Genomic DNA, 21,790 nt, shown 5'->3' on the forward strand with positions numbered 1-21,790 from the left:
GATGTAGCCATATCCTGAACGAGGTGGGTGAGTCTAGGGTTTTCCGCCCACGGGACAAGGACGAGATGGTGAAGAAAGTGATCGAGCCCATGGCGTGCGATGGCCTGAGGACCATCTGTGTGGCGTATCGTGACTTCTCCGGTCATCCTGAACCCAACTGGGAAGACGAGAACAACATCCTCAGTGACCTCACAGCCATCTGTGTCGTTGGGATAGAGGACCCCGTCAGGCCAGAGGTAAGAGAGTGTGATACTGAGAGGAGTGGATGTATGCATGCTACACTACCAGCAGGTGCTGTTCACTCATGTGTCCTCACGTAACTTTTACCTTTTACACATTTACGAGGTCTCTCTTGTCCTTTAACACTCTATTCTCTTTCAATATTTCAAGTGTCTCGAGAGTAGCCAAAGTATGCTGCTCCAGGAATGACTTTAGTATGATTTCTTTACAGTTTTTCCTGTCAACCTTTAACTCCACTATATTTTGTCAGGAGACTTTTTTTTTTTTTTACTAATGTTTACATGGCAGTTAGTAGAAGAAGAGTCTAAATTAAATCAACCAAATATAATCAAAATACCCCTGTTATTGGGTAACATTTCCAAAGGACAGTTTAAGAAAGTGGTTAAAACAAACTCTTAACCTGCAGAGGAATGTGTCATCTGAAACCCCCCCGTTACAAGATATGCTACAAAATTTGCATTAAACAGACACAAATTGATGACTCTTAAACTGCAATAAAGTAGTACGACCACAGTACAGTAGCTCCATCCAGGCTGTTGACAAAATAAAAAAAAATCACATATGTTAAGGCATTATTAATTCTTTTTGCAATTAACCATTATTTAAATTTACTACTTGAAATACTTGTTTACTTATTCCCTTGATTATTAATTTTTTTAAAACAAGTTCTTGGAATCTCACTGCTGGACGTTTTCTTTTAGATAATAATTTCCCCCCTGTCCTCTTACTTATTTTTATTTTGAACATTTTTCAGCCCTGTTGAAGGCAAAATATTTATAGAGAAAACTGATGCATCGAGAAAGTATTTTATGATGAATTTCAAATGAAGAAAATTAGAAGTTAACTGGGAGAGAGAAAATCGGGTAGAAACGAGGTATCCGTGTGTACAGTAAGAAACTGGCCTCACTTGACAGCTCCTGTGCAAGTACAGGGAAGCAGGAAGCTAACTGACTACTGCATTATTTAACTTCCTTGTTTCATCTTTCGTTCCATCCCCCTCCTCACTCTCTAACAAGGGCTCTCATTCAACCTTTCCCCACCATGTTTTCTCCTCTCGACCTCTCCGTAGGGCAAGGTTTGACGTTCACCTTTCTCTGGTTGCTCTCTTTTTATTGTGACTTTCTTTGCACCTACCATCCTCCCTCACTTGCCCTTTCTCTCTTTCTGAGACTGAGTTATGTAAGTGTCTGAACAGACCTCAATAAAATAAGTAAGTACAGAGAGGAGAAGAAGGGGGGAAAGAGAAACTATCGCAATAAAATGACGAGGCAAACAATCTAAGAAACTAGACGAGCTAACGAGAAACAGCTTTTGTATCACAGTGTTATTTAATGTTCTTTATTTAAGGAAACTATAGAGCTGCCCTTTAATAAAAATTACTCAGATAAAGTAAGAAATATGCAGAGAAAAATGCTGATTATAGCTTATTTGACATGTGATAAAGCAGATTTCTCCAAATCACACTTTTGGTGTAAATACAGCCCCTTGCATTGCTCCGAGCCGGCAGTTTGCAGCATTTCCCTTTACCTCCATCACAGAAGTCACTTAACATCTGACATTTTCAATAACTGATGTGACAAAGCAGTGCACTGCTGCTCTCCAGTGACATCTTTCCAGGTCTCCTAGTAAGACTGGCTAATATTGGAAATGAGATGACTTTCCACTCTACTAAAAAGGTCACACAGAGTGGTAAACATGTTTTTGGTTTGTTTATTAGTCTCCAATTTCTTCCTCCAGAATGCGATGTTCTTTTAATAACTAGCTGCTCTGTAGGATTGCCCCCAGAGAGAAAAGAGAAAAGAGCGCAGAGAATGAGAGAAAAGGGAAAAGAAAGAGAGAAGGGGAAAGATGGAGGCAGAGAAAGATAAACAGATTCAAAATCAGATTCATGTTTGAGAGACATCAGACCGCAGGAGAAGGAAGAGGGGTAAGGAGAGAAAGGAAGGAAAACGAGAGTGTAACCAGATCTATATTAGAGACAGAGAGGCTTGTTTTTCAGTCTCACCTACTAGCCTCCTACCCTCATCGGGCCAGATTGTATTTTTAATAAGCCTCCACTTTCCTCCTCTCCTCCTCTCTCCACCTCTTCTTTCGGATGACCAGTCAACTAGAGCAGTGGGAATCCAAAGGAAAAAAAGAGTAAAATAGACAGCAGGGATGACAGATAGGCAAACGGGAACTTGATATCTTGATAATAATGACTTAGTGAGAGCAGAGAGGGCAGGATGTAATAACTTGCTCCACTTGCCACAATATTTACTGCAAGAGCGTCTTTATTTTGTCAGATCATATTACTGAAAACTGACTTCTAATAGATTTCAATAGGATGTGCTTTTTGTTCCTTCTCAAAGTGCTTACTATTTAAGCACATGTAGGAATACTAATGTTGAAAAGCTTCTAAGTGCATATTTATGAATAAAGTTATCACATTCAGCAAATATTCGACCTCCTTGACCTTTTCCTCATTGGGATTTATTTTTATTTTATTTAGTCTCATATTTTGTGATTAGATGAAAGGTTTATTTAGCTTCATTATCGTTAGGTTTTTTTTTAAAGTAACTCTTAGCCATCATCTAAGTTGAACAGTATCTGTTTTTTTTCTTCTTACGTGTTTGACTGTTGTCTATTAAGAAAATACTAATTCCTGTTGATTTTGCATAAGGCACTGCATGACCTTGCCCCCATTTACATTTCCACATTCTACTTCTTGACCACTCTGAGCATTTTATCCAGCTGCAAAACAAAAGGTGCATTTGTTGTTTTAGCCTGCATCCTCTGGAAGCAGCAGCATCGCAATTTGTAAGATTTGCAGAATGCCAGAAAGCCTTTATAGGCTACCCTTTTCATCCCTGTCTTGTGTTTTGGGTTGTTTGGGTTTAGTCTGTCTGTCATTGCACTGTGTTTTATACAGTAATTTATTTTTACATGATCTATTCCTTCATTTATATTTTCTCTGTGTGTGTTTGTGTGTGATCTACTTTTAAACTGTTCTTATTTTAAATGCCATTTAAATAGGCTTAACTCACTCACTTACATTATTTCTTTAATAATCATTTGAATCCGAATGCAATAAATATCACCCCCTTTACTTTATAGCTTATGGTGGCTAATATATAGGTAAATATTGCTTTTTATTACATGGCTCTGTTAAACACTCTGTTCTGACTGGTCAGTAATTCATTCTACGGTCTGTTATTTCTGAAGAGTAGATCACTGTGATGAATAACAAACCATTTCTATGGATGCAGTTTGAACCACTGACACTTGGCAAAGTCAATAAGTCAATATTTTGTGTCAAATTATTGATTACTTTATGGACATTACAGTTTACTGACTTTAAGGCTCAGTTTTTCTACACATGTGCTCCTGTTATAGTAGGTTTTAGTATTAATATCACATATGCTGGATTTTAAGTTACTGTTTGCAAACATGCTTTGCAACAAAAGTGAACACAGAAAATAAGATAATACAAGCAGAGGGAAGAGTCTCTGTAGAAAAATACACAACTTTTTTATTTTTAGGAAAAGACTGTATGGGATATCTTTAAAGCTTCGCATAATGGCTGTAAATTATAATCATAAGGTGTAAAACTAGAAGTATGATGAAATAATATGTTTCTGTTAGTTTAACCTCCAGTTCATTTAAGATCTGCCCACCTCCACTGTATAGATTCACTTTGTTCTCCACTCCCTTTAAATGAGTGAAATCCTTTGTGTTTTACACACATGAGCAGCCTGATTTGGCAGTTTAATGTCCAATATGTTTCCACATTGCGGTGGAGGATTCATTTTGTTTTCATCTTATGTTGCACTTGTATGTTTGTGTGTGTGTGTGTGTGTGTGTGTGTGTGTGTGTGCACGCACGCACGCGGTATCATGCTCCCATGTGTATGTGCAATATGCCCAAGTGTCTGTGAGTGTGAAGTGGAAAGTTTGCATATCCCTGCCTACGTGAATATGTGTGTGTCAGAGAGGGAAAAAAGTCCCAGGCTTTGTGTATATTTGCAAATGGTTGTGAGTTGCTGTTACTGTATGTGTACACATTTGTTTGTGTGTGGGTTTGGAGAGCAGTGCTCGCCCACACTGACCTTTGTCAGGAAGAAGATGTGTTTCTGAATTAATACTCTGCTGTTGCTCGCTGGTTCTACCACAGATCAATCTCCATACAGTAACGTCTCACAGTTATTCTACTAAACCAAAATCTGGAGGGAAAAGAGCTCAGATAAAATGTCTCTTCATAATGCTTAATAATTCAATAACGGACAGCATAATACTGTTGTGATCAAATATAAGTATAAGGATTTAGATTTGTTTTGAATGTGTGTTTTATCAGCCAAATATGGCATGTTCTTAAATAACCTATAATCAATATTTGGGGGGTTTATCTAAGTTATAAAGAGAATTAACTTTACTATTTTGGTTAAGTCTCTATGTTACATAAGTGTTGTTTTTGGCTGCAGCATGTAGCTGTTTTCTGCAAAAGAAAAAGCCCTAAAAACTGACTATATGTTACCAACACAGCACCAGATGGCAGAGTGACATTAGTGATCAGCTGGCAAACACAGTACAGCATATAGCAGCAAATAGAAAGATATTTCTGTCAGGAGATGGCAGAGACCAAAACAAAGCCAAAAGGGGAATGAATATTGTACTTTTATTCTTCCGGGTGTCCAAAAAAACAACTAGAGATGGATGCTTATATTGCTCTGTGTGGGCTGGATGTGTAATTTAGCGCTGTTAGCTAACAATTTCACCATATCAACTAAAAAGATGATATGTCAGAGTTGTGTAGGCAGCCCTCAAGTGGCCAAAAACTCTGTGATTATTGAAGGGTTATGTCAATTGTGTGTTCACTTTCTGTATACATGATCTTTTGTACCTTATCAGTTTGTGCATGTGTTAATGTGTCACTCTTTAGGTGCCTGATGCTATCCAGAAGTGCCAGCGTGCAGGCATCACAGTGCGCATGGTGACAGGAGACAACATAAACACAGCCAGGGCCATCGCCATCAAGTGCGGCATCATCCACCCAGGAGAGGACTTCCTCTGCATCGACGGCAAAGAATTCAACAGGAGGATCCGCAATGAGAAAGGAGAGGTGCGGTAACTTCCAGAGCATGAGGCTGAGCTCAGGAGAGAGAAAATACATCTGTAAACCAAAATCACAACCCCCTATCTTGTGTTTTTGTGTGTGTTCAGGTGGAGCAGGAGCGTATTGACAAGGTCTGGCCTAAACTCCGCGTCTTGGCCAGATCTTCCCCAACCGACAAACACACACTCGTTAAAGGTGAACTGGTCTGACCAAAATTAAACTCACCTTCTCTACAAAATTTGTAATAGTTTTGCAAAGGCACTGAAAAGCTGATATATATCAGAATCCAGATCCATTCACTAGTTCACGTACAGCTGTGTTGTCTTTCAGGTGCTATTTTCTATGTCGTGTTCTGTGTGTCTGACAGGCATTATTGACAGCACTATGGCAGACCAGAGGCAGGTGGTGGCTGTGACAGGAGATGGGACCAATGATGGACCTGCACTTAAGAAAGCTGATGTCGGCTTCGCCATGGTGAGCAAACCCTATTTTTTCTGTTTATATCATTTTCTGCCTTGCTTGCTGTCTTTAGGGATCGATCTCAGTAAACATCTGCAGATATCTTCTTCACCTCTGCAGTATTTAGGGTTTCTTCTCAGGCACTCTGCCTCTGGCTGTGTAGATTAGGAGCTCCCCCTAGTGGATTTGTGAGCCCACACAGTTCCTCTGCAGTATACTAAAATGGTATTTGGTTGTTAAGCAGTGTCTTCTATTTCAGGTCTACTCACAAATTAAGTTATTTGGCTCAGCACCATGTCCTCCTCGGTCCTGTGAGATAAGAAAGCGGTTCCCAACTATTTTTGTCATGACTCCACAGCTCTATCAGACAAGCTCTGTTATTCCTTTTTTGTCACCTAATGTCTTTATCCAAAGTGCTCATTTTAAGTGATTTTAAACAGTTTACTAGTAAATTGACTAACGTGACAATAAATGCATTAGAAACCAACAGAGCAAAACAAATCGTAATTTCTGTTTTTAAATTACTTGGGCTACTCCACAATCCTCCCACACATGTCCTGGACACTACAGACGTCCCCCTCTAACACTAACCTCATGGTGTGAATCACCACGATTTATCGACCGTACACCCGGTATTCACCTTGTTGACTGCCATCAGCCTATCTGCAAAAAAGATTTACCCGCACCAGTGGCTGATGTTTTGATGTGTCACATTAATTTTGTGCAGGCTGATGATGAGAGCTCTAGACTAACATCGTCTTGTTGTCCCTGGGGCAATGAAAACGTGTTTGGGATGAGAAGAGATCTTGCCCAGGATGCTGTTGGTCCGAAAGCACGCAGTATATTATCAACAAGTCATGGGGCAAACTTGATTGTTTTTCTGATAATGCTTCATTGTAAACAACTAATCTGTGTTGACATCTACAGGACGAGAGTTAGTTAATGTTAGCTGTTAGCAGCTGGTGGCCGAAACAAACTGCTGACGGAAGTTGCATCGAGTTACATTATGATGTGTTCAAGTTTGATTCAGTAAAAATGAGTATTGGTTAAATCATAATGTTTCAATGATTTGTTCAGATGTAATCTTGTAAAAATGTAGTTTTTGGTGGGAAACTTGAATTAACAGCTGTTTGGAGGAGAATTCTTTTTATGTTGTCATAACAATATAGATATATTAGATTAGGGAATTATGAATTATGTTATTTATGGCTTTTGAAGCAGTTATTTTAAAAGGTTTTGATGTTTAACATAGGTGTATGAATGAATTTGTGCTCATTCAAAGGTAGTGTAATGATGGGATAAATAACTGTAAACAGTTATTTTTTTATAATGTAGAGTTCTTTGTTTCTTTGACACAACAGGGGGAATATATAACAACAAAAACAAAATAAGCAACCACAAAAAAACATCCATACTGGCTGTTGGCCAAATTGTTATTTTAAACATTGGTATCGGTATTGGCCCCGGTTGTCACGCAACCTTTGTTGTCCGTATAAGGCGACTGTTTATAAGGTGCTGCAATCTGCCACTTCTCCTGTAAGTCACAAAACATGACAGAAAATCAGGAATGTGGGCGTTCTTCTCCTCCCACATAAATATGGAGCCTCCTGTCATCAAACCACCAACACACACTAATTAGTCTGCATCATTAGCCATCATCAGAGCTGATTTGTGTCCAGACTTTTTTTTACAGTGGCTGCAGATTTCTTTCAGTTTTGATGTGTTAGGTTGAGAAATAGTGCAGTGTGATGCAATAGATGTTAGCTTGTGTCTGACTGCACCTTTTCTGCTCCCTCCAGGGTATTGCTGGTACAGATGTGGCCAAGGAGGCATCAGATATCATTCTGACTGATGATAACTTCAGCAGCATCGTTAAGGCCGTAATGTGGGGCCGCAACGTCTACGACAGCATCTCCAAGTTTCTTCAGTTTCAGCTTACTGTCAACGTTGTGGCCGTCATAGTGGCTTTCACAGGCGCTTGCATCACACAGGTCAGAGGCGTGTGGCCATATGATTGGGTTATATAAGCTTAACTGTAGTTTAATCTCACCCATTGTTGTATTGACATTATTGATTTTAAAATGAAATTTTTACGTTTCATTTCTGCAGGACTCTCCCCTGAAGGCCGTGCAGATGTTGTGGGTGAACCTGATCATGGACACTTTTGCATCTCTGGCCCTGGCGACGGAGCCTCCCACAGAGTCTCTGCTGAAGAGAAAGCCATACGGACGCAACAAGCCTCTCATCTCCAGCACTATGACAAAGAATATCCTCGGACATGGTGTCTATCAGCTCGTCATCATCTTCACGCTGCTCTTTGTTGGTATGGACAGTAATATACTGCTCTGCAATACGCCAAGGCTTCTGCATCTTCATGATGTGATGTAGTTCAAAGTAAATGACATCATTGTAATTGTCTATTTGCAGGTGAGAAGATATTTGACATTGACAGCGGCCGTAACGCTCCCCTCCACTCTCCTCCATCTGAGCACTACACCATCATCTTCAACACCTTCGTCATGATGCAGCTCTTCAATGAGATAAACGCTCGCAAAATCCACGGAGAGAGGAACGTCTTCGATGGTATCTTCAGGAACCCCATCTTCTGCACAATTGTTTTTGGCACTTTTGCTGTGCAGGTAAACAGATACAAATTATTTGATTTTTTTTTTAGTTATTTATTTTGCTTGGGTATTATTAGATATAGATATACTGTAGATATGCTATATCATTAGATATAGCATGTCATGTTTTTTTGAAATTCAAAGGTGGAAGTCATTTCTTTTTTTCCCGTATATATATTTTCATGTCTCTTTGCTTTGTGTAGATTGTGATTGTGCAGTTTGGAGGGAAGCCATTCAGCTGTCAACCTCTGGACCTGGAAAAGTGGATGTGGTGTGTTTTCCTCGGGCTGGGAGAGCTTGTCTGGGGACAGGTAACATGCAAACTAATCTGTTTCTGTCTGTTTTCCCGCTGTGCTTGTACTCTTGCTTTTATTCTGAGCACCATGTTTTTACTCTTCCTCTGCATCGCTACTGTACTGTATGCTTGTCACCTTTCCCCTTGACCCCGTGCTCTGTCTTCTCTATGGGTTAGGTGATAGCCACCATACCCAATAGCAGGTTGCGCTTCCTGCGGAGGGCAGGCCAGTTAACTCAGAAAGATGAGTTACCAGAGGAGGACGTAAATGAAGACAACGAGGAGATTGACCACGCGGAGAGGGAGCTGAGGAGAGGGCAGATCCTCTGGTTCAGAGGACTCAACCGCATTCAGACTCAGGTGAGGACACAAGTTCAATCCCCATGTTGTGATTTGATGTTTCATTTTACAGAGATTTAGCTGGATTGATTCTGCCTAAAAAAAAGGATTTGTAGATATTTGAAATTCAGCTTCAAAGAACAAATATTTTTTTTCTGTAGATTTTGGCAACCCTTCTGTACAAAATCTGTAGTGTTTCCATGAGCACCACTGCCTCGTATCATAAAGATCTTGATTTGGCTAGCACATGCATTCATTTTGGAAGCAAGTAAAAGAGAGACACAACATATTTTGAATACTATTTTTCTTTTTAAATACAGCTGTTTGCAGAATGCATAGCAATGATATAATGTATTAGAGGGGAAAACCACCAGTGGCTCCATGATACAATATTATGATGATACTTAAGTCGTGATGCAATATTATTGCAATTTTAAACATTTTTGGATATGCTAAGTATTACAATAATACATATTTAGATATATTGCAATTTATTACCCTTTTTTTCAACTGCAAATTACATCCCCAAAGGAAATCTTTATGTTTTCTCTAGTAACAATAATAAGATCACGTTGTCAGTCTGTTGTCATCTCATTTCAGTTGTTTTTATTGCAGCAAAATGTTTACGATGGACTGAAAAAGCAATTGTTATTATTCCAGTCGGCTCCCTGAAGTTAAATTTATATTTGCAATATTAACAACTTATAAAATAAAAGATATTGATACTTGGCATCTGTGTATCATTGCAGTTTTGCCACGCAAAATACAACGATACTATGTTGTATCGATTTAATTCTCTCATCCCTATAATGTGTCTATTTAAGTAGTAAAAACTCAAATAAGAAAGGTGAAACAAGTAAACTTTCTCATAGCAACCAAAGCAAATTCATATATAGATGTAAAACCATGTCTTGCAATGTATTTCTTAAATAAAATAGACATTATATACCTGTCTAGGAGAAAGAGGGCTAATTTAGGATCAGATTCAGTTTTGAATCCTTTTAAATCCTGCAATTCCTGCAACATTCTCTCTTAAATGACCGATCAAGGTCGACCCGTGGTTTTGCCTTTGCTTTATCACTGCCCCCTTTTATTCCTCTTTTAGCATTTATTCCTCTTTTTCTCTTTGCTGATCCTGCCCCATTATTACCCTAACTTACAAAATATAATGTCAAATATATAATTTTACAAAGAAAAATCTTGTCCAGCATCCTTGTCACTCTCTAAGGTACTACTCACTGCAAAAATGTGCCTTGAAGTATGTAAACAAAGGCTTTTCCGGTCTAAGGGCTGTAAATTGTTCCATCTAATTTTGCAGGGAATCAGACCCAGGGACAGACATTAAGAATTTCTATATAGTAATAGCCAGTCCTCCGCCCGATGGTCTTGTTTGCATATGCACGTCATAGAGGCATCAGTACTAAATTTAGACTGTTTCATAACCAGTTAAGAACTTGTTGTTGCCGCTTTAATAATTAAAATATTAGGTTTTGTGAAGTCAGTTAAGCAGCAATAATCACAGACAAGTTTACATTTCTCCTGTGATGTTTTCTGACATGGCTTTTTGTTTTCCTTTATGTCTGTCTTTTTCATATAATCCATTTTCAGTAGGCAGTTGCACCTCAGACATTACATGAGAAAATTACCCTTAAGGAAAAGTGCTAGACTATGTTATATGTTCTTCATGTTAGTCAGTAACAGCTTTGAAGTCATTTTATCTCAGATGGTTTATTTAGGTACGTGAAGACGCAGCTTTCTCTCACTGGACTGCGGCCATCACCTGTGTGCACCTGTGGAAGATCGGCAGTCAAACCTTGGGGGTTAAATACAGCTGGACATAGTCGCTGAATTGTTCTCACTGTGACCAACTCTGCACACCGTTATCACTGTGATATACATGACAGTTTTACATGTGTTCGATTCGATTTCATCTCACTGATTTGTCCCTAATGGACCAGGGTGAAGCTTCCCCAAAAACATGATTCTGTGGACCAGCGTCCTACAGAGGCAGCCAAACATGGTTAAGAGACAGACATGAAGATTTTCAGTATTACAGGGAAGCTATGGTTTATTTCAATGGAAATAGCATATTTTGAATTGCAGAGACATCACTGAAGGAAGGTCCCACGGGGCAACAAGCAAGTGGTCAGATAATCAAAAAGCTTTAAACAAACCCTCAGATTCATCAGAATTATTTGGAAAAGGGGTAAACTAGAAAATAACAAACTGTTTCACAAGTTAAAGAATGCCTCCCTGGTTCAACTTTGACCGACTATACTTGGTGTAGTTCTGAGCTTCCTATGTAATGACAGATTACCAGCAGTATACAGTGGAGGCACTAGTTTTCGCTTTTAGTTCAAAATGTGGTGGTATAACAAAAAATCTCGCAACCCATCTAATCGTCTGACCACATGAAGCTGATGCCCTCTTGTTGATGTTCGCACCTTCCAAGATTTCAGTAATTATTTCGTGAGTATAATGTTATCATAATCATTTGAAGCAATACAGCTCACATCAGCTACAGAAACAAAACCCAAGTTGTACTAAACTTTAGTTTTTCTCTAATTCCTCACCTTATGTGGAGATGGCACAAAACAAAATACCTTGAATTATGTAAATGGCTGCATCTGTATGCTATAAAATGACCGGCCAGGGTCGTTTCACCCAAATTAGCAAACTTATTTTTTGCGATTTCTGTTTCCTGACACAATACAAAGCAGGTGAATACACTTAAGTTCTGTAGTGCTGACAAAATTGAAAAATTACACTTGAAATATTCACCAGTAAAACCTGTTTCCAAAAAAGTATTGGCCATGTTAGTCTGGATAATCCATCAGTACTCAGTGCCACGGCCAAAAATTGATACTGAGGTCATAGAATTTAAAAAGATGTATAACATGATGATAAACTTTTCTTGGTTAGTAACAGAGAACAGCTGAATGAATGACTCATCAAGATTAGCAGTAAGTGAGAGCAAGAAAACGCAGCTTGTACCAGTGTATTGATACTGCAGAAAATGAGTATTCAACTAATTTCAAATATTCAGGATAAAAATGTATTGATTAATCGTTATAGTTGACAACACTTGCATAAAGTAGGTCCAGTAAAAACTGTTTACCGTGAGGTCTGAGGATTTTTTGCGGAGCAGAGCCAGATATTGTTTCTTTAAAGACACATTGCTGTTGATTTCTTTTAATGCTAAGCTGCGAGCACCACTGCTGAAACTCACTCACCTCTGCTGTGTTTGGGTGGGGGCAGAAATCTTGAGATGAGATAAAAGAGACATATTTTTGGAATTTGGGTGAACTAACCCTTTGAGTCAAATTCACCATTTTGTTGAGGGGATACTGCGCCCTGGTCTTTCGCTGTCTCTCCCCCATCCTGTCATGATTGAGGCACTTTGTTCTCCCTTTACCACCAAAGTCACCCAGCCTGTCAACCTGTGTTGTCATTTGGTCTCTGTCACTCTGAGCAGCCATTTGTCCTCTCCTGTCCCGCTCTTCTCCCACAGATTGACGTAGTCAACACCTTCAAGAGTGGCACCTCCTTTCAGGGGGCGGGGGCTCTGAGACGCCAATCATCCACCACCAGCCAGACCCAGGATGTAACCAATGTTTCTAGTCCTAGTCACGTGTCCTTGTCCAATGCCCTTTCCTCTCCTACAAGCACTACTGCTGCTACTGCTCCTCCCACTACTGGCCGTGAGTCAGAACTCTGTCAGTCTGCTTCTCTGCTCTCTTTGCTTCAGGGGTGCCATCATGTCATGAACAAAAAGTTTTTTTTCTCTGTCTGGCTTGAGAATCTAAAAACAAATTGCTGTGACAGTCTCCATTTTGGGGGTTGGCATCTCTGAACATTCGTCTTTTTTTTTTCTTTCTTGCTATCTGCTTTTTTCATTTCCTCTCTTCTGTCTTTTTGCTGTTCATACTAGATTTCAAATTCATCTTGATATCTCCTCCCATGCTTGGGTGTACTATCGTCTCATTGGTGAATGTGTGTTTGTTTCCTCAGAGTGCTAGGAGCGCAGGACTAAGGGTGATACCCACGGCGTGACATTTCAGGTTGTGAGTTTGTCTCCCTCTGCTCATCCCCCACCCGCCATCCCATCCTCCAATCCTTCCATTTTTATGTCTTGACGGACATTAATGTGAAATGATTTTAATCAACTCACCAAGGGACTGGGTAAACATTCAAGTATAAGTTGTATAAGTTGTTTTATTGTATCTGTGAGTTTGCCACTGCTGAGGCAAATCACGTTGAATTGAGCTGAAGCAAATTTTACCTGCTGTTACGTAATGCAAGCACAAGAAAACATAAAGGAAGCAACAGTTCGTGTGCCAGTTTTTTTTTTTTTAGCTTTTTTGCAAAGTTCCAAAATGATCTTTCAAATGGGGATCCTGAACGATGCAACCAAAAACTGACCACCTGGGGGCACTGCCAGTATTAGGGTCTATCTCTGTTTAATGCTATTGTCCACCTGCACCTACCATTTCTTCCTCTCTCTGTCTTTAATACACACACACACACACACACACACACACACACACACACACACACACACACTTTGTCTCTAATCTTCATGATGAAAATCAGATGTAAACCTCTGCTGAGGGTCATGTGGACAGGAATGGAGAATCACCATAAAGCAGTACTGCACCAATAATTCATCCCGTCTTGTCGCTTCATACTGTCGGTGTAGTTGACTGTCATGTTGCCATAGTTACGGACATAGATCTGCTGCAGCACCAGCGACGTAAATTCAACCCCCACCCTCTTCTGACACCCCATCAGTGTTACTTGTCAAACATCCTGTCACATGCACTCATCCCGACAGGCTCCTCTTATTATTTGTTTTATCTGTTCTTTCTCCTTATACCCACCAAGAGTACTACAGTTTTTACAGTATATTCAGTGTCTTTTTTTAGTAGCATCGCGATAAAAAGTAACTCACACAAAGTAAGTCATACAAATCTAAATGGTATTTACACAGATTAATCCTGTAGAGGCAATTTCTAATGTCAATAGAAACATTATTGGTGCAGCCTTGATTAAGTGATACCTCTTCTGTATACCCGAGTGTGCTGACATGAGTCGATGTCCTGTGTAAAAGCATCCACTATTGTCTTTTATAGCTATTAAATTGTACGAGGATCTTAAATTGAAGCATCTGTTAATATTGTGCATGCAAATTAGGAATGCATCGATCCGATACTGATGAAGGATATTGATCAGATACTGACTCGTATAGCTGGATCGTGTGTCGGTGACAATGGGACCAATCTATGCATTTCAGTTCTGTGTTTACATAACATTTGATTACAGTGGAGCTTTTTTACCTCATGCCTCAGCAGTGTGCTGGTAGACGACATTTTGTTCATTTCATGCAGTTGTATTTTATACTGGAGTTTCAATTTTTATCTTTGTGCATATTTGTTTTACAATGATAGAAAAGATATGTTTAAGTAAAGTCTGATGTTTCCTTACACATAAAGGAAGGATCCCAGTCACTTCCACACAGTGAGGCATACAGCTTATTGACTAAACAATGGTAATGGTATCAGTACTTATAAAGTCGGATCAGTGCATCCCTAATGGAGATAGAGTTTTGATTAATTTTCTAAAATCCACAAATTGAAGGCACTGACGTTCAGATTCTGCTGTCCTCACTAAAGCTTCACATAATAGTTTGGGGCCTATACTTGAGTGTTTACTTAGATGTGCATGGAGTTGAGAGCTGTCAGACCTCTGACAGTAAACGCATTATTTTCACCATTCACTTCCATTTGTTTTGTGTCAGCAGTCTGTGTGCCGGTGTCCACTTCTTCACCGTCCTGTTGTCTTGTTGCATGTTGTTCACCTCTTGTTGACTTCCTGTGTTCATAATATTTAACCTGCTGTGTTTGCTCGTTGTCTAAATGCCACTGTTTTTCTCTTTTTTTTTGGGATGTGTTGTTTTTGATGAGTTTTACACTGCAATGCTCGTGTTGAACCAACCTCCTGATGCAGAGTTTGACTCTCTCCATTGCCCTGTTTGGGACCATGCTTCACCCACACCCTGTGCTATATTTGTGTGTTTGTGTGTCCCATTCATAGTCTGTGTAGATATCGTCCCAGACAGTGCTCTGGTGCCCTCCAGAAGTTTTTAAACCACCCGATTGGATCTCTCAGATCTAACCTCCTTCCTTCTTACTGACCTCGTCCACCAGATTTCTTCAAACTTGCATGTGATATTCTCCTTTAATTTTTTCTGTGAGCATTCCATTTATTAACGTGGCTTGTTTCTAGGTATACAGCACATTGGACTAAAGCGTATACTTACAACGAGCGTTTGTGTTGCTTTGTTTTTCTTGAAATGTATGATTTTGGTTTGTGTTCCTCACGGCTTTTCTTAGTGCACGCCAAAACTGAGTGACTTGTGAACTTTAGTCATCTTGTGAAAGCAGAACACAGACTGCAGTTGCTTCTCCTCTTGTTGCTCCTTCACCTTCTCCTTCACCTCTTTATCCTCAACTGAGAGGGTCTCTCCTCCCCCTCTGATTCTTCTCTCCCCCACTTCCCTCTCTTCTTTCATCCCGAGGGTCCCTCCCACCCTTCCATCGTGTCTCTGGCATCATGTCTCATCGTTCTTCTTCTTTTCTCTTCCCTCCCTTTTTTTTTGCACGACAGATCCGCGTTGTGAATGCATTCCGTAGCTCCCTCTATGAAGGCCTGGAAAAACCAGACTCCAGATCATCCATCCATAACTTCATGACGCACCCTGAGTTTAGGATAGAAGACTCCACGCCCAACATCCCCCTCATCGACGACACAGACGACGATTCCGCTCGGAGGAGGAGGAAGTACTCCAGCCAGCCCTCGTCCCCCAACAAGAACAACAACGCCATCGACAGTGGCATCAATCTCACCATCGACACCAGTAAATCAGCTGCCTCCTCCAGCCCTGCCAGCCCTCTTCACAGCTTGGAGACCAGCCTCTAACCGTGATTCTAACCTCAGCTCTAACCTCTTAATGTCGTTTCCTTGCAGTCTGGAGGCACCTTCTTTGATTCCTCCAGACCTTTAACTGCAACCTTGTTGCCCCTAAAAATTTCAGCTCAATTCTCATCTTCCAACCATTTACTACGCAGGACCGGTCCTGTGGCAAAATCTCCATCTTTCCTCCCCCTTTACGCTCTTAAAGCGCTCCGCTCCTCCAGAAACGGAGAAAATCTAACGTAATACGGCAAGGTGAAAAGAAAAACTTAACATACAATCAGAAAAGCGCAACAAAGCCACAAAACCTACACAGCCATCCTGCTTTTGTGGTTGTATGTGTACGGTGGCGGCGGCGGCGGCGGTGGTGGTGTGTATGACTATATGCGTGTTAGCATGTACTGTATAAGCGTGCCGCTGACTGCACATAGGTACGAACTGTGTCTTTAGAGGCACCGCGAGGAGGACGATGAGGAGGGAGACACTGCTGAGGAGTGAAAATCACACAACAGGACAGACTCTAAACTCCCCTTACACTCCCTCTCCTCAACAATAACATTGTCAATACTGATAATAGTTTAAATTAAATTGAAAAACATTGTTATTATTATGATTCTGATTCTGATTATTATTGTTATTATTATTGTTGCTCCTGCATGAATGTACATTACCCAAGTTTTATTTAAAGGGGTTTTAATTTTATTGGAGTTCTTTTGTTCGGATGGGCGAGGCCTCGCGGCGGACTACTATTTTAAAGACAGCTTCTCTGAGTTCCTGGCCTGCAACGTTCCCTCTTCTGTGTGGCATGAACATGTACCCGACTGTAAAAATTTATTTCATCCATAAACAGAAATGTGTAACGAGGTGGTAGGGCTCAACTTGCACAGTAGTTTTGCACCTGTCAGAAAAGAGGAACGCAAAATAAGAATGACGATGATAGCATTTATGGGATATATTCTATAAATATAAATACATATAAATATATTTAGAGAGAGTTTATCTTTGTTTGTTGGCATGTTGCCTTGTTCCTGCTTCAATGGCTCAAAATACTTTGACTTATTTATGTCTTAAAGAGAATGTAATTTGTTTACAACCTCGTAGAGATAAACTTCCTGGTTTCTAGAAAGAGAGAGGGGCGAAGCTGAAGCGCAGACAGACCAGAGCTGTGTTGGTGTGTTATAACTGAAAAACCATGTGCTGGAATTTGCCTGCTATCTTTTCAAATATTGTAGATATTTTTAGAGGATTAACAAACAAAAAGAAACCAAAATATAATGGGAAACGTAGTAAATGTGGAATCTTAGTATTACTCTATATGATTGTTGGGATCAAGTTGGAGTGGCTTGCCTTTTCTAAACGGAGGCCTCCTTTTTGTGACAGAGGGGGAATATTTAATTCTTTTTTTTCACTTATTCTTCTCTCTCTTTTTTTTATTGTGTTTTTTCTGTGCTTCAGCGCTGGCCTGGGGTCAGGGCTCGAGTCAAAGGCTGATATCAGGACCTTAACAGTGAACTGTCTTCTAGATAAACATGCTTGTTCAAAGGACTTGATGTTTTAAAAATATGTGTGACCATCAAAACGGCTGCAATCGAGTCATAATAGAAATCTGCAGTTAGACTTGGCTTACGTGTGCCGCATGGAAATCTTACTTTCTTTTTTTTTTGTTTGTTTGTTTATTTTTGTTCAAAATTTGGAATATATTGTGTTGTTTATTTTTTTTTTTTATTTGAATTTTTTTTAAGGATTTCCTCTAGCAGAGAGACACATGCAGCCCCACAAAGCTGTTGGCATTTTTAAACATCTAAAAAAAAAAAAAAAAAAAAAACTGACAAAAAAAAGACAAATTACAAACAAACATGGAATGTTGCTTTGACTCTTTTTCTATATATATAAAAAAGACGATCCTTTTCTGCACTATCTGGTTATGAATGAAAACTTCTGTGGTGTAATTCTAGATGTGCTTTTGTGTGTTTTAACCAAGCTTGTCTTTCTGCCGTCACAGAATATACAGTACTCTAGCATCTCAACTGTACTCACTAGTTGTAAACTATTTATTGTGCTTTGACCAATCAGACATTACCAGAGAGAAGTTACATACAGAAGGCACATTTACCCAGTCTTATTGCACTCAGAAGGACAAGGCCACTTAACTAGCCTGTACTATTGTTATTTCTATTACTAACCGAAGTCATTGGCAAGCATGACGTGAGAGGCTCATTATGCAACTTGAAAAAACTGACAATTTTTCTACCTAAAAAGAAATCCTATACACTACTACAGTATATACAATCATTTATCCGAGCAGTTCTTTCTTTCTTTTCTTTTTTTCTATCCTCCTCTGTCATTTCACAGTCGATCCGTCCATCTGAAGAGGGTGCACAAGCTTTACCAGTTAGCTCAGGCGTGTTGAAAAAGTAACATGGACCATTTGAATAAAATCTGTCTTATTTAAGTTGAAGGAAAAAAAAAAGCTGTTGATTTATTTTGTTTCCTTTCCGATGTTTTAACTTGACAATTTATTTGTTTATTTGTCTGTAAAAAAATTAAAACAATAAACAAAAAACATAACAACAGCAACAACAGCATTTTCAATAATAAAAAAAAAGAAACAAAGACTTAAGCCAACATTCTCCAAACACTTTTACATCCAGGAGGACATTCAGCTTTACGAGGATGCAACGACGACAAGTTTAAAAATAATCTTTGTAAATACAGCAATGAGTCCACTGAGGACAGAAACTTCATGCGGACTGGTGTGAAAACAGGAACTCTTCCTGACTATGTCTACCATCATGCACCACAAAGAGTCATACTGCCAATGCAGCTGTTTGGCTGTATGTAATCAATCACTGCTCCTGTCAGAAACACTTCAAAACATCCTGATTACATCCAAATGATAACACGTGTTGTAACAACCAATAATTATGTTGATGATGACACCGACGCTGATGATGATGATGATGATGATAATGATGATGATGATGATATCAATGATACTTCTTGCAATATACTCTCACCTGCCTCGATGTACTGTATTTAGCAGCATGCAGTTTGTGGAACAAAGAAAAAGAGAAATGCCAACAGATAACTTTTTGGCATACTTAGCCATTTATGGGTAAGTGATTTAAGTGTTCATCTTGTTTTTATGATATTTTTTTTATCTATACAATAATTGTAAATAAAGAACTCAATGTCTTTGTTCATTTAATACTATGCAAAAAGTCATGCTTTTCTGATTGTTACCCACCCTTAATCCTAGAGTGTGTTGCTGGAATGTTTGTGGTCTCAAAAGTCAGTAAATACAATGTGATGTAAATTATTTTCTAGCTTGAGGACAAAAGTTAAATAATGATGAAAATTATTATTATGATACCATGAGGAGGATGATACTAATAATAATGGTGGTGACAGTGATGATGATGATGATAATGATGATGATGATACTGATGATGATACTGATGATGATGATGAACTGTGACTCTTGCTGCTTGACTGTCCCATTTACCACACTCCTGACAGGAGCGCAAGTGAAAAACATAATAAAAAAGAAAAAAATGAAAAATCACTAAATAAATCTCCCAGAGCAGCATGACCCAGCATGGTGTGTCCTGGCCCCGTGTGACATGTCCTGTTCTGATTCGTTGTGCTTCACCTCTCAGTGTCCACTTTGGTTGTTTTCCATTTTCATTGGTTTGGTTCAAAAAAGGTTCTGCGCACATGTAAAGTAAAAGTTTGGGTTTTCACTTTGTCAAATGAAGCTGTTGATGTAAAAGGCTACACCTTAAAGGGTAACTTCAGTATTTTTTTAACCTGGACTCTAGTTTCCTATGTGTTTGTGTCCAAGTTACGAATTGCGGAGTCTATTTTTGAATATGGTCAAATATTGAGTGAGAGTGTTGCAGCCCACAAACAGACTGAACAGGCTAAAATGTTATGTTAGTGGGCAATTGTGCAAGTGGTTATATTGACTGCAGCACTCTTTTCAATACTGCAAGTATTTGAAGAAAGTTGTTCCCGTTAGTCACATAGACACAAAAACGAGGGAAAATAGGTTCCAGGTTGAAAAATACTGAAGATACCCTTTAAACCAGTGGGTCCCATCGTTTTTACCTTAAGAGCTTTTAAAGGTCCAGCATGTGGGATTTAGGAGCGTTTATTGGCAGAAATGGAAAATAATATTTGTAACTGTTTTCATTAGTTTATAATCAGCTGAAACTAAGAATCATTGTGTTTTTGTGACCTTTGAAGGAGCCGTTAATTTTTACAAACAGAGCAGGTCCTCATGGAGTCTGCCATGTTGTTTCTACAGTAGTCCAAAGAGGACAAACAACACACTTGGCACATTGGAGAAATTTCAGTTGGTTGCAATCTGCAACCCCGCCTCTAGATGTTGCTAAATCCTACACTCTAGACTTCTAAAATCGGGCAGTATTTGAGCATCCTGATGTCCAAGGGGTGAACGCCGTGCTCATGTACAATAGTTGCAAATTCACTGGTTCAAGTCCAGTTTAGGATTTTTCCTGCATGTCATGCCCATTTTTCCTTCCACTTTCCTCTCTGTCTGCACTGTCTACTCTCAAATACAGACATGAAAAGTTTGGGTTTTTTAAACGTTCTAGCAAAGTGAATTTGAGATTGTTAGAGTAGAAACCTGATGATTTAACGTTATCCATTATTTCATAAGAAAATGATAAATAGTTTCAAGACTAAGAGTATGCAGCCAAGTGAACGGTTCTGTGAGGCTTTACATAGTTATGGTGGCGCTTTCAGCTTAATACAGTTTTAACATTATGATTTTTAGCAGATAATGTCCACTGTGTTCACCATCTTAGTGTAGCATGCTAACATTTGCTAATTAACACTAAACAAAGTACAGTTGATGTTTTTTGATTAACTTTTCTAGGTCATTCACTAAAGTGCTGGACAAACTGAAATTTTGACCTGAGGCTAGCATTAAATGAAAAGTCGGGGGATCACCAGTTTAAGATTCATCCTCTGGGGACCACGAATGTCTTTAAAACTTCAAATAGTTGTAGTTAATGAAGCATGTGAGATTGCAGAAGTCATGAACTTGATTCAATATTTTCCCACGATATGCTATAAAGTTATGAAGAACAACTCTTTACAACTAAAATTACAATATAGTACCCTTTCATGCCCCCAAAATTTACATCCATGGCCTCTGCCATTTCTGAAAACATCAGCAAATATGTCACAACACATGAACTCTGAGCTTTCCAAAAATTTGGCTGATCAGGTTGTGAATTCCACAAGAGAAGGGCGTTCATGTGAAGTTTTCTTGTGAACGCAGTTTACAAGACCTCATGTGAAGGCAGCATTAGAGTCACACTGCGCGCATGACCAAAAAAAAATATAATGATATGTAGCGAAACCATGTTTTTTCTTCTTTCCTGTCATCTTAATCATTTCACCACCACAGTCTGATCTGTAGCCACTGGGCAGCCCCACTGGAGCAGTCATCCAATTTTTAAACCTTAATTTTCACTCAGAGGTACATTTTAATAGAGACCTCATTTACAATTTAGCTGAGTGAAGTCAATAACTATCGAGAACTCCAGCAGTGGTGATGAGGAAGGGGCAAGCGTTTGTCTTTTGTCTACACTTTTCCATCCCTGAATGATGTGACACTGCTGTTGCTTTAATATGTCACTTTCAGCATGCTGCACATCTCACTACAGTGGTGGTATTTTAACTACACTCAGGACTACACTATACTTGTATGATACATTTGCAGGCCTCTGATTTTTTT

At 39.3% G+C, this 21,790-nt stretch overlaps 1 protein-coding gene across 13 annotated transcripts in view; it reads left to right on the plus strand.

The window, feature by feature from the left end:
- Nucleotides 1–19,617, plus strand: part of atp2b2 (ATPase plasma membrane Ca2+ transporting 2) — a 160,550-nt gene extending 140,933 nt beyond the window's left edge. For 11 of the 13 annotated variants that reach the window (XM_088089278.1, XM_088089292.1, XM_088089281.1 and 8 more), the window contains 10 exons: nucleotides 2–236; nucleotides 5,158–5,337; nucleotides 5,439–5,526; nucleotides 5,699–5,805; nucleotides 7,590–7,781; nucleotides 7,900–8,113; nucleotides 8,218–8,429; nucleotides 8,618–8,725; nucleotides 8,887–9,069; nucleotides 15,715–19,617. In XM_088089278.1, the coding sequence (XP_087945404.1) occupies nucleotides 2–236; nucleotides 5,158–5,337; nucleotides 5,439–5,526; nucleotides 5,699–5,805; nucleotides 7,590–7,781; nucleotides 7,900–8,113; nucleotides 8,218–8,429; nucleotides 8,618–8,725; nucleotides 8,887–9,069; nucleotides 15,715–16,026 (1,831 nt within the window). In that variant the 3' untranslated portion in view covers nucleotides 16,027–19,617. Of the gene's footprint in view, nucleotide 1; nucleotides 237–5,157; nucleotides 5,338–5,438; nucleotides 5,527–5,698; nucleotides 5,806–7,589; nucleotides 7,782–7,899; nucleotides 8,114–8,217; nucleotides 8,430–8,617; nucleotides 8,726–8,886; nucleotides 9,070–12,559; nucleotides 12,750–13,059; nucleotides 13,110–15,714 lie in introns of all 13 variants that reach the window. The other 2 variants (XM_042506261.2, XM_088089316.1) reach the window with 2 other exon arrangements.
- The last annotated feature ends 2,173 nt before the right edge of the window (nucleotides 19,618–21,790 follow it).

This window comes from Plectropomus leopardus, chromosome 2 (assembly GCF_026936395.1).
Source record: "Plectropomus leopardus strain MGB_pleo_1.0 chromosome 2, ASM2693639v1, whole genome shotgun sequence".
In the NCBI taxonomy this organism is placed as follows: Eukaryota; Metazoa; Chordata; class Actinopteri; order Perciformes; family Serranidae; genus Plectropomus; species Plectropomus leopardus.